The sequence below is a fragment of the Fulvia fulva genome, chromosome 5 (assembly GCF_020509005.1).
Source record: "Fulvia fulva chromosome 5, complete sequence".
Lineage (NCBI taxonomy): Eukaryota > Fungi > Ascomycota > Dothideomycetes > Mycosphaerellales > Mycosphaerellaceae > Fulvia > Fulvia fulva.
In genome coordinates this window covers 2,258,341-2,273,785 of record NC_063016.1, presented here as the reverse complement: position 1 = coordinate 2,273,785, position 15,445 = coordinate 2,258,341, and the positions used below count along the sequence as shown (strand labels likewise).

At 51.7% G+C, this 15,445-nt stretch overlaps 3 protein-coding genes across 3 annotated transcripts; 1 reads left to right on the top strand and 2 right to left on the bottom strand.

Moving 5' to 3' along the window:
- Positions 1 to 1,327: 1,327 nt before the first annotated feature.
- On the bottom strand, positions 1,328 to 1,924 carry CLAFUR5_05912 (uncharacterized protein; the record flags this gene model as incomplete). The annotated part of the gene is made up of 1 exon (XM_047905060.1): positions 1,328 to 1,924. One exon carries the CDS (start codon positions 1,922 to 1,924, stop codon positions 1,328 to 1,330), a length of 597 nt encoding a protein of 198 aa, XP_047762354.1.
- A 1,948-nt stretch (positions 1,925 to 3,872) lies between these two features.
- Positions 3,873 to 4,517, top strand: CLAFUR5_05911 (uncharacterized protein; the record flags this gene model as incomplete). The annotated part of the gene is made up of 1 exon (XM_047905059.1): positions 3,873 to 4,517. One exon carries the CDS (start codon positions 3,873 to 3,875, stop codon positions 4,515 to 4,517), a length of 645 nt encoding a protein of 214 aa, XP_047761539.1.
- A 686-nt stretch (positions 4,518 to 5,203) lies between these two features.
- Positions 5,204 to 9,237, bottom strand: CLAFUR5_05910 (uncharacterized protein; the record flags this gene model as incomplete). The annotated part of the gene is made up of 6 exons (XM_047905058.1): positions 5,204 to 5,847; positions 5,922 to 6,166; positions 6,225 to 6,271; positions 6,426 to 6,982; positions 7,035 to 7,400; positions 7,521 to 9,237. 6 exons carry the CDS (start codon positions 9,235 to 9,237, stop codon positions 5,204 to 5,206), a joined length of 3,576 nt encoding a protein of 1,191 aa, XP_047761540.1.
- Positions 9,238 to 15,445: the final 6,208 nt, after the last annotated feature.

Sequence of the window (15,445 nt, the reverse complement as noted above, 5' to 3'; positions counted from 1 at the left end):
TATAGAATATATAGAGATCTTCTTAAGCCTTAATATCCTTTATACGAAAGTTACGGTATCGAGGATACTAGTAGTAGTAGTATAAGTAGATAGGGCCCTTCGGAGCGAGGGCTAGAAGAGTAGAAGGCTTCGTTTCGAGAGCACTACTAGCTGTCCGGGTACGATAGTTATGTGTTGATTACTAACTAGCGGGACCTTAAGTAGTAGGCCGTATATTATTTAGTCGAGCGGTATTCGGCTTCGTATTAGGAATAGGCTTGCTACGACATAGCTAGCACTTGTTAGCCTACTTGTAGTTCTTCTTACTCCGGTAGTCAATAAAGTACTCGTTGCTACGTGTCTACTTATACTGTCTACCACACTTATACGTACCGGGGGAATAGTCATGCCCTAAGGGACAGGAGGCTAGTCCGTCTGATCTATCTAGTTCGCTATGATGTGCGCGCTGTTCTAAGAGATAAGATGTGCTGTAAGACGAGACGAGACGGGTCGCGAGTTGCAGTGCGAAGGTGATGTAGGAAGAAGGAACAGGTTGCCTAAAGAAATGAGGTTTGACTACAAAATTTGCGGTGGACGGGTACCTACGGTAGGAGACGCGTTCTTTGTTCCCGGTAAACACGAAAAGAACGCGCTACACGTCATTATTCATGACTCACTGCCCGCATTCAAGGCCCACTGTGAGGTGAATGCTTTCACAACTTGCCGCTGACATTATCCACGCAACACCACCTGTTTTACGCAACACGTAACACCACCTCTTTTGAGCAACATCACCTCTTTTATGCCAGCTCGAACCCCTCATACCGCTTTGAGTCGTACACGTCGCGCTTATCGATGGTGTCGTAGCCTGTGAGATGGTTATTGCCCGTCTGTTGATGGAATACTGACTTGCTAGTCGGGCTTCTGGCTTGCCAGCCGGGCTGCCTGCAGCAGGCTGCACATACTTCGCCAACCTCACTCGAGTGCTCGCAAGCTCGCACGTCGTTACGGCGCGAAGTTGCGCGGTGCTATCGCATCTACAATACTGCAAGCTTGAGATGAAGCGTGAGGTCGTTGAAGCCTCAGGCTCTATTCGGATTGATTAACGACCAATGAGAAGACGGCTTGGCACTTCCCTCACCTGAATATAGCACAGATCACCCTTTTCCGCCGAGGCACCATCTCTGCTTCTACATACACATATCCCACACGACCATGACCATCGACACCATCAGATCAACCATCTCAAGGACTCTCCCGCAAGTGCATCCGCCGCATGTGAACCCTCACATTGTCCTGCCGGCTGAATACACGACTGCACCCACGCGACTCACACGCTACACTAGGATTATGCTTTGCCTCGTGCCTTTCCCGGTCTTTCTTGCTCCGACCGGCAACCTGGATATCCGCACGACCAGGCCAAATCGCCGTTCTGCCAACCGAGCTGGGCCAGGTCTGAGTCTCTCGCAGAGCTGTCTGCTGACTGAGGTGATTGATCACTGCTGATCCAGGATCCGCTGTCGCAGGCTTCTGGCAGGATCAGGCCACATGTTGTCGACATCCGTTCTTCGTACTGGTATTGGTCGTGCTCGGTGCTCTGAGGCGTGCCGGCGAAGGTGGAGTTGAGGGACGCACTTTGCCATTGCAATTCATGAGCCCGCTGCGTACAGTCCTCTAGCATCACTTCGTTCGCGAAAGAGAGCCAGCCCGGAAGCTCTGACTGGACACATAATGAGTTATGTTCGGAGTCGAACATGTTAAGCCATGCGCCCAGGTATTGCACTTCATCTGGTACTGCGTTTCGTGGTGTGGATGGACTGTCGGTACGATCGTTCAAGCCGGGTATTGTCGGATTGAAGATAACGCCGAACCCTGCAACGTCCTCTTCGTACCACTTCGGGGATGGTGGCTTTGGAGATGCTTTTTGGGCCTGCTCTATTGACATGGCGAGTATTGAAGATCGAGTGCGGCGTTGGTAGGAGCCACTGCAGTGTTCATTGAGCATTGACGACGAACGCTTGATCAGGTCTCCGAGAGCCCTTGAGTCGTGCCATGGAGACGGCACATATATGCACAACACAAGCGTATGTCTGTTGCTTGTCGACGGCATGAGTCCAACCCTCTGCCACCCGCGCCTCAGCTCTGTGCAAGAAGATGCTTAAACCGAGAATAGGGCTATTCCTTCGGAGTTGTGCAGCATCTTTACCCCATCGTACGTCGAACCCAGGCCACCAATTGGTCAAGGTCTTGCCCGCGCACGTCGCGTGGCGGCTTCGTGGGCGTCCTCAAATTCAAGCATAAATTGTCGATCGGCAAGTCCAGTTAGGGGACCGACGAGGCCTCCTGCAGCTTGTGCAGCAGGCATTGACAGACAGAGGATCCCGCTTCACATGATGCAGGTCCTGGAGCAATGTCGAAATCAAGCACCTGAACACTCCTAACCCACTAGTCGGAAGGATCATTCACTGTGCAGCCACATGGTTAAAACTAGCCGAATGCAGAAGTAGGCCTTAGCGCTACCTGATCCGAGCTAGCGTAGGATTCATTTTGGCTTGGCAATGTACTGCAGTACTTCACCAGCTGCCATCAACACAGACACGCTTCCTGCTTCCGGCAGCAGGTGTGTGGAGCCTTGTATCCCCACATGGTCACGCACAACGTGCCACGAACACAAGATCTAGCGGCTACTGAGAGTGGACCACGGAGGAGCTACACCAAACCCCAGCTTCAGTGAGATTTTACCCAGTGTAGGCTCAACTTGACGGGTTCTTGATCCGCAGCTCCGACCAGAAAATGCGCTCGTGAACGAGCCACAGCTTTTACAAATCAACTTCAAGACCAAATACATGCCCTTCAGCGCACGTCCGCTGGCCTCCAATGGACACCATTGTACGAGTTGGCCAATACAAGAAGAAGCGAGAGGTATGGGAGGCCTTACAGTCACACCGAATTTCTACGTCTTGCAGCAAAAACCGACTCTGGCCCCAGATGACAGACTCACTCAAAACAGATGCTCTTACCTTGACGGCCACAAGGTCCGTGGCAGGGCTGGGCGAGATGCACGAGCTGTGAGGCTCGCTGTCGAGGACATTGAAATCTTGTTGTATTGCCTGTGGTACATTCGACACACCTCATTGCTAGTCACTGTGATGATCCAGTGCAGTGGGGCAGGATTTCGAAGCGTTGCACTCCTGCTATACCTTCGCTACCCTGGACATGGCGGGCCGTCTGCTCCGGCCGCTCGAAAGTTGCTTCATCCTTCAGACCAGTAGAACAGAGCTCGTGGTAGAGCCTGCCTTTGCTGCAATCGCCAATGCTGACCTTGATCATCTGACATCGAAGGCCGTCTCGCAGACCACACTGCTTGCACATTGGATGCGCTCTGTGAGCTGCGTCAATCAATCAGCACAGATACAAGGGGCAATCATCCACGGCTGATGTAAAGTTGCTTCTTACAACAGCTATCATCTTCGCAATGCTCCATGCTATTGTACACACGTTGGGGCGTCGGAGTACCATGCGAATCATGGCCATTCTGATGGGATGTCAGCGGGTAGATGGGATGACTCTCAGATGAATACGGTGGCGATCTTTGAAGAGGTTCAGCGTAGTGAAAGCAGCAGTGAGACTCACATGCAAAGACCAGAGTCAAGGATGATCTGTGCGTGCCAAGAGCCGCTATCAGTGACTCTCGCTTATTTCAGTGATGCGCCTTCTTCAGGATGTCTCACATAGATCACACCGAAGATCACTGAACACCGGCGCAGAACCACCACATCACATTGGTGAACGCCCAGCTACACTGAAAGGTATTCTACTGGCGACCTGCACCTTTTTAGCAGTGACTGATGATTCCTAGACTCTCAACACGAAATTGTGTCCGAGACTTCATCATGGCGGACTCTTCACAGCAGCTCCTCGATGTGTCTCGCAAGAACGAAGAAGCCGTATCGCCCGCAGCAGCATCGACCAACGCCAGTTCTCCCCTACCATCTGGATACAAGCCACCGACTGTCGAGGAAGAGCAACCCAGCAACGAAGCAACAGTCGCACCATCTACCGCGGCCGCCCCTGAGGCACAAGCAGCTGGAGATTTGCCTATTGCCGGGGCTATAGAAGACAAAGCAGATCGAGTGGCAAAGATCATGGCTATCGAGGACAATGACGAGATATTCAAGGCCACGGAAGCGATGATGCCCAATCACGACGTTTTCATGGCATGGGATGCGCAGTTCGCGGGGATGAAATATCGAAAGACAGCCAAACGCGCCAAGTATGCAGACATGTACAAAGCACTTCAAGAATCGAAGCTGGAGCATATTGATGAGGACAAGAATGCATACCGGGACTTGCGTTGGCAAGCGCAACAGCGAGCAAGAGCACAGGGAATCGAGAGCAATGCTAGATACAGTCGCGCGAAGTTGTGCACCCCGGAAGAGCATCGACTTCTGGACATCTATGGACAGCGAGATGTGTACGTTCAGGAGAGACGGTTTGCTGGGGCAGGAAGATGCGGCGGAACAAACACTGATTTGTAGGTCGAAATGCTCTGCGCCCCTGCGGTAACCGTATCAGTCGGCGATCACTACCTCGACCTCTTGAGAAGAAAAAGTCTGTTGATGTCAAGCGCTTGCACGGCAGCAGCAAGACTCACGACTGTCCTCTTTGAGAACGGTCAAGCAGACCTGCTTGGGCCATAAGCGTAGGTAGGACATGTCTGAGGGGTTGACTGAGGAGAGGCTCCAGCGTAGCCAATGCTTCATTGGGCATGCATAAACATATGCGGTACGTGTCTCTAGTAAACGAAGTCAGTCTCAGTCTAGCTTCGTCTCATCGATATCATCGCATGTTCCTTGCACTACTCGCAGCATAGAGCCAGCCCGACTCAGCTGGCTAGTGGAGCCAAGTAATTGGTGAGTCCAGACACAATGAAGGGAACACTCTGAGGTTCCAGTAGATATGGAAGCGTATGTGAGTTCAACCAACAGGATATCATGTGTAATGACTTCAGACTCCGAAACTGACATGCACACTCTGCGTATCGCAACAAACATAGAGGGCGGGGAAGACACTTAAGGCGAGAAATATCGAGGAAGTTACGAAGCACATGAAGAGGCAGGAGCGATCACAGAAACAACAAGAGCCACCGTCTATAGAAGCAGGATATGTACTGCTGGAGCATCTCGAGTACCTCAGCATCTGCAGCCTATCTTGACTCAAGTCATCACTTCCCACCAAGATTCCTCCTCAAAGCCTCAATCTCCTCATCCCCCAGTCCACAGTGCTTCTTCATATAACTCTCACTCCCTCCAAACTCTTTCTCAATCATCTCCACAGTCGCTAGCATATTCTCCTTCTTACTCGCAACCATATTCATCACCCCGTCTCTGTTCCCTCCCAACGCCGGATTGTTCAGCAACCTCTCCACAAACACCGGCTTGAAAGGCTCCAGCCCTACATCCGTAAGACTATACTCCTCCGCAATCTCTTCCTCTCCCTTTCCCACTAGCATAAACAGCAACGCGACCAGCACTCCCGTCCGATCCTTTCCAGCTGTGCAGTGCACTAGACAAGGAGTAGGATTGGCTTGAGCCAGGTGCTTGAAGATGCTGGTGTATGCCTCTGGCGCCGCGAGCAGAATGTCATAGTATGCCTTGACGAAACCCTCAGAGCCCGTACGCGTGTAATGCTGATACCGCAGTCCAACCTGTTCAGGCCCATAGTCTTTCGCAGCGAAGACTGGAGTCCAATTGCGCTTCATGCCGTGAGCAGCGAAGGGGTCTTGGGCTGCCACTGCGACGCCTGCCCATTCGGGGCCATCGCGTTGGATTTCGGGTGTGGAGCGGAGGTCGAAGATGGCTTTGATGCCTGGGACAGGGTTAGGAGAGGTATGTGGTGGTGGAGGAGAGGGCTGGTGCATACCGGACTCACCTTTCACCTACCTAGTTCCTGGTTCATCTTTGTGAGGCCGTTCTCGGTGGCTTTGCCAGGGTCGGCCGACCTGAAGACGAGACCGTGGCGCACGAGGCTACCATCGCCAATGTCGCGGAAGTTGGCGATGCCTTTGACATTGACGAAGGGTGGCGGGAGTGTTCGTTCGTCCATGTTTGCTTGTGAGTGCAGTGACGAGTAATAGGAGGAAGTGGATGTGGGACGTGGTAGAGACGTAGAGACCAGCCGAGGTGTCCTGAGGAGGATCAGTGAAAGCCGTCAATTGCCGCTTTGTCAGAACAACATTCACTCACGGACAGCAGAACCATGAAATCTCGTCGATGGTGTGCGTCCCGCCATGCTTCGGTCATTACAAAAGATGATGTCGTACATTCTATACATTATGACAGTCCCAATCAGGACCTTCCCATACTGAATCTACTCCTCAACGTCGGCGACGCCAACATCTCAAATGACTGCGTGAATTTCCCCCTGCTCAATCTCGGACTGCTCACATCAACATGATCACCCGTATCATCTTGACTCTCCATGTAGTAGTGTCCACCCGCCTCTTCCAGCTTCCAACTGACACGATATTGCTTGCCCTCGGGCCCACACCCGCAACTGCCCGCCAACTTCTCACTCGGCGGGCTGTTGACTGCCAACGCAAAAAGCACTTCCGGCTGACTGAAGTCCGTATACCAGTCTCGATGCGCGATGAAGTAAAGGAGCACTGCGACATTGATGACAACGACCGCAACCAGGACGATGTAGAAGCCTTTCTGGTATGCCATGGCGCCTCCTGATGCGTATTGCTGGACACGTAGCATAGCGTTGAACCATTGGCGGTCGCCCTGGATTGTCGCCAGAGTATAATTCCACAAGGTCGAGCTATTGAAGGCAAGAGGTGCATCGGTGATGGACTGGAGAAGAGTGCTACCTGCCAGCACGGCGATGGCCTCAGCAGTGGAAGGTGTTTGTGCTGATAAGTTCGTTGAAGTGACGATGAATTGGCTGAGCAGTCTGGCGTTACTCGCATTCGCGTCGTTCGTTCCAGCGCTCAGAGATAAGCCTATGAGAGGGTCAGTGGATCTGCTGTGGGCGTTACCCACAGTTGTACATACTTCTTGCCCACTCTGAACCGATGTTTGGCCAGTCTTGGTTGAGCGTCGACATGCCGTCTTGTGGGTTCCTAACGTTCCTATTGTACCGCAGGGGGTCGTCTGTCTCGCAGACAGCCTCCAACCGACCACCACTACTACTGGCACTGTATTCTGACGTGCAATTTGAAGTCAGCCCAACACTCAACTGGCACATCGCGAAGTTGCTCCCGTTATTGGCAGTGGTCGGAGTCCCTATAAAGTCAACATCATCACCCTTTGCAAGCAGGTAAAGTGAGGTGCGACCCCAACCAAGACCAGTGGTATCGTTGAAGATCGTGTTGAAGTTGGTGGGTCTTTTGGAGAATACTGGTGGATATCGTGAAGGTCCTATAATACATAAAGCTGTTAGCTACGCACTGAGTATACATGGCAGCGACCCAGTAGCTGAGCTTTAACGTATAGTGTAACAAGAGCATGCTTTCGCCAAGTCTGCTGGCTTTCACGTACCATATTTCTCTCCCCATCTGAATATCTCGCCGAGCTTGGTATCCGACTGTTTTAGGTACAGGTCGGTATCATTAGGATAAGCGTAGCAATGGGGCCAATTTGACCATCTCACTGTGTCGCACTCTGAAGTGTAATTTGGTGCCGACCAATCCTCATACACGAAAGGTTTCAGATCATTTCCAGTCATCGTGACGCACAGGACGTTTATTATTGGAGATGGCAAGCTGCCCTTGATATTGTACTGAGCGCCTTCGACTTCGCTTGGCTGCATGATTGCATTCTCCGCGTCCTCTGCTGCAGCGAGCAGTCCTGTGTGGGGCACCGCCATGGTGACATTGTTGATGTAGTATGTTGTTCCGAGTGGGCTCGCCTCGGTGGTCACATTCGTCATGTTGATCCAAGGAGCGATTACCGTGGTGTTGTCGTTGAGCAACGCATATCCCTTAGGTCTATACTCCGGAATGATAGACCCGTTCCCGTATATAGTTGCAATGTCTGACCAGGAACTTAGATAGCTGTAGTAGTTGTGAAACGCCATAGAAGCATGTTGCATCTGAAGACAAGTAGTGTCGCGGACTTTGTCGTTTCCCGCGGTCACAGGCGACTTGCAGGCAGGTCCAATATAAAGCGGGTTGGCGAATTGTGTCTTGACCAGAGCAGAAAGCGGCCGAGTTTCCCAACGTGGAAACTTCAGCTGTGGCTGCACAAGTGCCGTAGCTGCAGATGTATAGAGTATTGCCATGACAGCGGCAATGAAAGAGACCACACCGAGTACGGTCGGGCCAGCGTAGCGTACGCTTTCCCATTGCGTAAGCATCGTTCCGGGCTGCATGAGCCAATTTCGCATGCTCAACTCGGCCAGAGTCACCCCAGCTCTCTTCTCCTTCTTGTAGGCACGTCGCGCCAAAGCCTGACCCACGAACGCCACTACCACCGTCACGAAGGACAACTCGATGAGCTTCGCGAAGAAAGATGTAAGGAAAGCTGCTGATGACGGTGTAAGCATGCCGCCTTTGCTGCGTATCTTTCTGCCAAACCTGGGCCCTGTTAGGGCGACAATCAGGAAGATTGCAGAGAAGATGGTGCTGAAGACCGCAAGCACGAGGATAGTGATGGACACGCAGCTTGTGAAGCGTGACCGTTTCACTCCGTGTGTGGTCTGACAGTTGTGATGGGCTTCAAAGTCTTCGTATCGAGACTTCACAGACAGCAGGCCTGCATCGGACTTTGCATAGATTGACTGGGCGCCCGACTGCAGAGATGTCCGCGACTCTCTGGCCAGGTTCTTGGCGCCCTGATAGGAAGTATCACTGCCAAAAGACTGATTGAAAGTGCTGCCGCTGAGCACTCCAGTCGACGGCGCGGACATCAAAGGTGTACCAACGCTTGTCGCTCGTTCCCTGGTTCGTGAGAAAGTGCCAGATTCACGCCCAGGTGGTGTCTCCATTCCGCTAAGTTTGGAGGGCGGTGTAGCGCTCGTAATACCAAGTCCATGACTGCGGCCGGCACCATTGTTCAAGGGCACCGAAGAGATCTCGTCCGTATCCGTGATGTCTTTCGCCACGGCGTCGTCCTGGAAAGACACACTGGGAACTCTTGCGTAGCCTGGTCGATGCCGTGCTGTAAATATTTGTGCTGGTGATGGTACTGCAGTGGGTGGTGTATCGATCGGTGGTGTAGACTCATTCAGGAGCCCACGCTGCTCGGGCACAGACATAGTCACGGCGTTGCGCACGCGTGTGCGACACAATGATGTCGAAAGTGGTCTCGTGTCCAATGCGCAGCTACCCGAGCGTGTCCAAGGCAATTTGTGCGGGTATCCGCAGCCTTTCCAGGATGTTTCCTCGCTCAACTCGAGTATGTGAAACCGTTCGTAACGGAATGAATAGCGAAGGACCAGTTCGAGTACAGGAAGAGACAATGTGCAATGACAGCGCGCAAGGCGGCGCAGGTGGGTAACGCAGTCCACAAGGCCTCAGGCGCAAAGAGCCTCAACCACACCCATCGAGGCTCGTGGCGTGCAGTCGTGCAGCAGATCGGGGGCTAGATTAACAGGCCGAATGCACACAAAGTGTACGTACCCCCAGAGGCCTGATCCGGAGCAGCAGCCAAGATGGGCGAAAGGTCAAGTCGGCACGAGCTGTGCTTGAGACACGCATCAAATAGCTGCAAGACCTCGCAGCTCAGCCCACGCGATAAGGTACACCAATCCCACAAGGCTCGACCATTCGCTTAGGCGCTCCTCATCAGTCAGCAGGAAGACCGGTCAGGAGGCTTTTATCGTCCTTTTAGCGTTGACTTTCAGTGTCTTCTGCGAAAGGTAATAAGGTATCTTTGCATATGCTTGACTGTGAAGAGGTCTGAAACATAAACCATATTGTGAACATACCATCAGCCCATTTCGTCCAACAGGACCGTCGCTGCGGGTCCAATGAGCACAGAATAGGTCTATGGCTGAGAGCTGAAGCGCTAAAGACGCCACAAGGAGAACTTCCATCTCTCGTACTGGCTGTACAGCAGCTGTGTGGGTTGGGGCCGAAGTGTGTTGGTCGTCTAATGCAGCACGGCAGGGTCGCCTTGAATAGAAGTCCCGAGATGAAATCCTTCGGGAGGGTCATCGCCACGCGGCGGCCATCCTGCCATCCTGCAACTACCCGTGATATCGTACACGTGATGTGAGGCGCTCGTTCATCAGTGAAGTGACCTGTGGGTCAGTCGTTGGATGGCGAAGTAGGTGGGAATGATGATGAGCTGACGTGAAGTCAGACATGTCGTTGAAGGAGTGTTTCATCATTTGCTCTTTCCCGGGTTGAAGCCAACGCCAAGACCTTCGCTTGCTCAGAAGTAGTGTCACAATTAACGGTCTAGAGTATATAGATAGATATTTCATTTGCCCGATGTAGTGCCTCTCGGCCTATGCGGGTCTGGAGCTATGGAATACCTAGGGTAGGAAACCTGCATATGCAAGTGAAACCCTCCCTCCTCTACCTCTGGTTTGTTGCTGTGAGTGATCTGCTCTCTCCTTCCACCAGGGTGCACTAGTGTCTGGGGCTGAGACTCCTAGACTACCTTGCCTGCTACCCTGAGCTTTCACCTCTTCCTCCTCCTCCTCCTCCTCCTCCTCCTCCTCCCCCTCCTCTTACTGCTGCTGCTGCTTCCCTCCCTTCGATCCACCTCTCTGTCTCTTCAGCAAGGGAGAATTGAGCTAAAAACTTTTCTGATATAACCCATTTGACCATTCTCTGCAGGTCTTCCTGACTGTTAACAAGGGCCTTGTATCGTCTGTCCCTTGCTTTTGCTCTCCAGATCTCTCTTCCCCTTGACCAGTCTGGGCAGACAAGCAGCATGTGCTCAGGGTTTTGGGAAGGGTAGCCACAGGGGCATGCCTTTGTGTTGTATCCTGGGACTCGTCTTTGATGTAGATATGCTCTAAGCCCAATGTGCTCAGAGCGAATTTGGATTGCTAGGCTTGCCTCAGCCCTCTTGAGGTTGGTGTAGAGGGTGTAGTTGTATCTGCCAAACTGTTGGAGAGCTGCTGGTATTCCTGGTCTCTGTGGTTTGATTCTCCACTGTTTCTCCCAGAGAAGTCCTACGATCTGTTCAGACAGTGTCTGCTTCTTCTTATCTTGTTTGTCCCTCTGTCTGCCTGTTCTCTGTTGAGCCTCCTGTGCTTCAAGCTAGGCTTAGAGAGTGTAGGCTTCTTCTAGGTCTGCCTTCTTCTAGGGGGTTCTTGCTGGTCTTGCTGGTGTAGAGGGGTCCCTTTGGAGTCTAATCTTTACGGCTGCTGCATCAATAGCACTCTAGACTGGGTAGTCTGATGTCTTAAGAGCATACTGGCATCTCATCCCAAGAAGATAGTGTTGGATTGGTGGTGTTCCAGACTCCATCTCAAGGGTTGTTGTTGGGGTGGACTTGTATGCTCCCATCACCCTTTTGAGGCATTGGCTTTGGACTCTGTTTAGGGGGGCTTCTATCCTCTGTAGGATCTTCTTGTCTGCTGTCCAGATCTGGGCTCTATATAACATAGCTGGCTTAACAATGACTTTGTACATAATCCTGGCTTTCTCGAAGGTAGCTCCCTAGGTGGATGCAGTCAGTCTCTTAATAGATTGTCTGTTCTGGTTTGCCCTTGCCTGTGCCTTCTTGACTTGGGGTCCCCAGCTGAGCTTTGGATCAAGCCAGACTCCAAGCACTCTCAATTCTTGTTAGGGGTGCGTCTCATGGCCCTAGATGTTGATGGATGCCTGCATGTTGTGTCTTGTCCTAGCCTTGCTGAAGTGGATGAGCTGATACTTGTCTAGTGCGAATTTCACTCTATGTCTCTTTGCCCACTGCTCACATGTTTAGTGCCTATCTTCTAGGATTCTGCAGTTCTCTTCTGTTGATTCAGACCAAGCTAGGATGTTGGTGTCGTCTACGAAGCCTGAGGCAGATGAGTTGGGAGTTGTCAGGAGTGGGATCAAGCCTTCTATGAACAGGAGGAAGAGGATTGGGGCCAGTGTTGATCCTTAAGGAATGCCAGTAGAGATTAGTGAGGGATCTGATTTGTATGTGCTAAGTAGAAGGCTTGTGCTTCTTCCCCGAAGGTAGGACTTAGTAAACTAAACTATCCAGTTTGGTAAGCCCTTTTGTCTGAGGATGTATAGCAGTCTAGGGTGTGACACATTGTCAAAGGCTCTAGAGATGTCCAGGAAGAGGAGGGTGGCTACTTTGTTGTTCTTCTGAAGCTAGAGTGTCTTGACCTGTTCAGTGATGAGTTCAATTACTGAGAGGGTAGATCTCTGCTTCCTGCCCCCTATCTGTGTGTCTGGGAGGAGGTGGTAGGTCTCCACAAGCTCTGTCATTCTGATTGCAACCAGCTTCTCTAGGACCTTCCCAATTGTGTTGAGCAGGGCTATTGGTCTGTAGGATTTGAGCTTTGTGTAGTCATCCTTCTGGGAATTCCTGAGAACATAGGTCAGGGACTTCTTGTCCTCAGTTGGGCAGTATCCAATCTGGAGGCAGCCTGAGAAGATGTTGGCCAGCACTGGTGCAATGATCTCCTTGCAAGCCTTTAGGAAGCTGTTGCTGATCCTGTCTGGTCCTGGGGCTTTGTTTCCTGGGAGCTTCTCTAGGATGCTAGCGATCTCTATAGGATCTACTGATGCTCTTTGGAAGAGGGGGGTAGGCAGCTGTGCCTCCCTGATGTCACTAAGGTCTGCTTCCACCTGGGCTCCAAAGAAATGCTGTCTAAAGCCTTCTGCTTTTCCCTGCATTGTGGTCTGTTTGTTGCCTTGTAGATCCAGAATGTCTGGAAACTGTGGCGAGGGGTTCCTATCCTGTTCTGATTTCCTAGCCCATTTGGCCAGCCTCCACATCTGGTGTGGGTTCTTTGTCAAGATCCTAACTGTTGCTCTCCAGTCTTGGAGCTTGTCCCTTTTGATCTGGATCTTCTTTTCTTGGCAGATCTTGGTGTATTGGTCCTAGGCAGTCTGAGTCCTTTGCTGGACCCAATTTCTCCTTGCTCTCCTAGCAGCCTTGACTTTGTCTCCACAGTCCTTGGTCTAGAAGGGTTTCTGGAACTGGGAGTGCTTCTTTGCTGGGATTACTTGGATAGCGATGTTCTGAAGGATGTGTGTGAAGCTGGCTGTTGTATAGTTGATTCCCTCCTCGGCTTGCAAGTTCCAACAGTCCATATGTTCGTTCTCCAGTTCGTCAGTAAGTCTCTCTTTGACCTAGGTCCAGTCAGCTGCTTTCCAGTTTGGTTTGTCTTCTTGAGGTTCCTGTTGTTCTGCCTTCTAGTGGAGGCTTGTCTGAACTGGGAGGTGGTCAGATGAGGACTCAAGCTCCAGGTTTGTATTGCAGTAGAGAAGTCTTGCTGCTAGGTTGGCTGTGAGGAAGCAGAGGTCTATTGTGCTAGTGCTGTTCTCTGCAGCCCAAGTCTCTGTGCCTTTTAGAGTTGCTAGGCTCATATGTGCCAGCTCTGTCATCCCAATCAGTCTTCCTGCTAGGAAGTGATAGGCTGGGATAAAGTCTGAGCCCCAAGCTAGGTGGTGGAGGTTGAAATCTCCAAGCAGGATGTGTTCTCCGGGTTGTTAGAGGGCCTCTGGGATTTGTTCAAGGGTCGCCAGTTTAATGCTGCTCCTAGAGTCAGGTAGGGGGTTGTAGGCACTGTGGATTGAGATCGGTCCTTGGTCAGTTTAGAGTCTGATTGTGGTAAAGTCTCCAGTTGTCTGTTCCACTTGTTTCTAGGAGTCTACACTAAGCAGTTTGCTCACATAGATGCATGTGCTTGGTGTTGTCCCTCGCTGTGTGATTATAGCTAGGTGGTATCTCCTGTCTTGGACTGTTGCTGGCCTTCCTGAATGTGGGTTGATCCAGGGTTCCTGCGAAGCAACAATATGGTGTCTGTGGGGGTCTAGGGATTAGAGGAAGCTCCTTTGCACCATGTCCTTGCTTTTGTTGACATTGTACTGTATGATGGTAAGTTTTGGTGTGGAGATCATTCCTCAAGGTCCGTTTGGCTGTCCTGTGTAGCTGGTGGTTCCTGGTCCTGTTCCTGGATGGTTTGGGTGATCTGGGGGCCTGTGCTTGTGCTCTGGGAGCCGCCTGTGGTTGGGCCAATGTTCAAGCGTGTTTGGGTACTGTCCCTGCCTGCTACTTCAATCCCTCTGGGTCTCCCTGGGCGTGGGTAGGGTGGTGGGACTGGTGATCCTCCAGTTCTTGTCCTCTTGTTGTTGGTGTTGGGCCTTGTTATCGCCTCAGGTTGGGGCTCCTGGCCTGTTCTGTATCTTGGAGGTGTATTGACCCTTGCATCCCTTGCTCTTGTCCTTTCCTTGATCCTTACTGGGCAGTCAGTAGACCAAGCTGGGTGAGCTCTGCCACAGCATGCGCATCTTGCATTCTGTTTTGGGGCTGCGCAGTCTTTGACTTGGTGGCCCTGGGCACAGTGGGAGCAGGTGTCTGTCGTCTTTGTGCACTTTGCTGCAATGTAACCATATTGCTGACATTTGAAGCATTGGAGCACCCTGTGGCTGCTGTGAAAAATCTCTGTCATCAGGTTCTCACACTCCCAGAAAAGGCCCCTGTCAAGAACCCTGTTTGCCTGTTCAGCTGTGTTGACCCAGATGATTAGAGATGATGCTGTTTTGCCTGGGTCTGCCTTCCTCTTAAGCCAGGTGGCCTTTGAGATCCTTAGCCCTGGGCAAGTAGCCTGGTTCTGGCCCTGCAGTCTCTGGAGGTCTTCTTCCACCTTGAAGCCCTTTGGCACACTGTGCACTACGACTGTGAACTGCTGTTGAGAGACTCTGGCTGTCTTCCCAATCTTTGTTGTCCATGCCCTCTGTGTTTCAAGGTTCTGTTTGTCTTGTGCCTGGGCTGTGAACAGCTGGAGGATGCCTCCCTTCCTTGCTCTTGCTCCAACCACCTCCGGCCTGCCAATCCTAGTTACAATCTCTCTGCCTGACAGTTGTTCAATCTCTTCCTGTTCTTGCTTGTCTGTGATGTGGACCCTGAGGGTGGTCTTTTGGGAGAGCTGGTGGTTGGGGCCTGCCTGGCCTACTATAGAGGCCCACGTAGGTTTCTGCTGGGTGTTTCTAGCAGCAGCCTGGATTGCTACCTTCTCTGTCAGTGTCTTGATGCTGTTGATGGCTTTGAGGCCTCCAAGCAGCTCTGTGATCATTAGTTTGTAGGCTCTTGCGGGGTACCCTCCCTCTCCAGACATCTCCTTTGCCCTGTTACACAGGTCTCCCCATTCATCATCTCTCCTTCCTCTGTCCCTGCCTGATTTCTCGTCCTCTGGTCGCGTTTGTGCGGTCATCGTGTTCGTTCTAATATTTTTCCTATCTATATATAATATTAGGGTCCTTCGGACTATGGTCTAGAGTATATAGTCATTGCGCGTGCTCATTCACGATCTGTAGAGATATATCAGAAGGCTTCGTGGT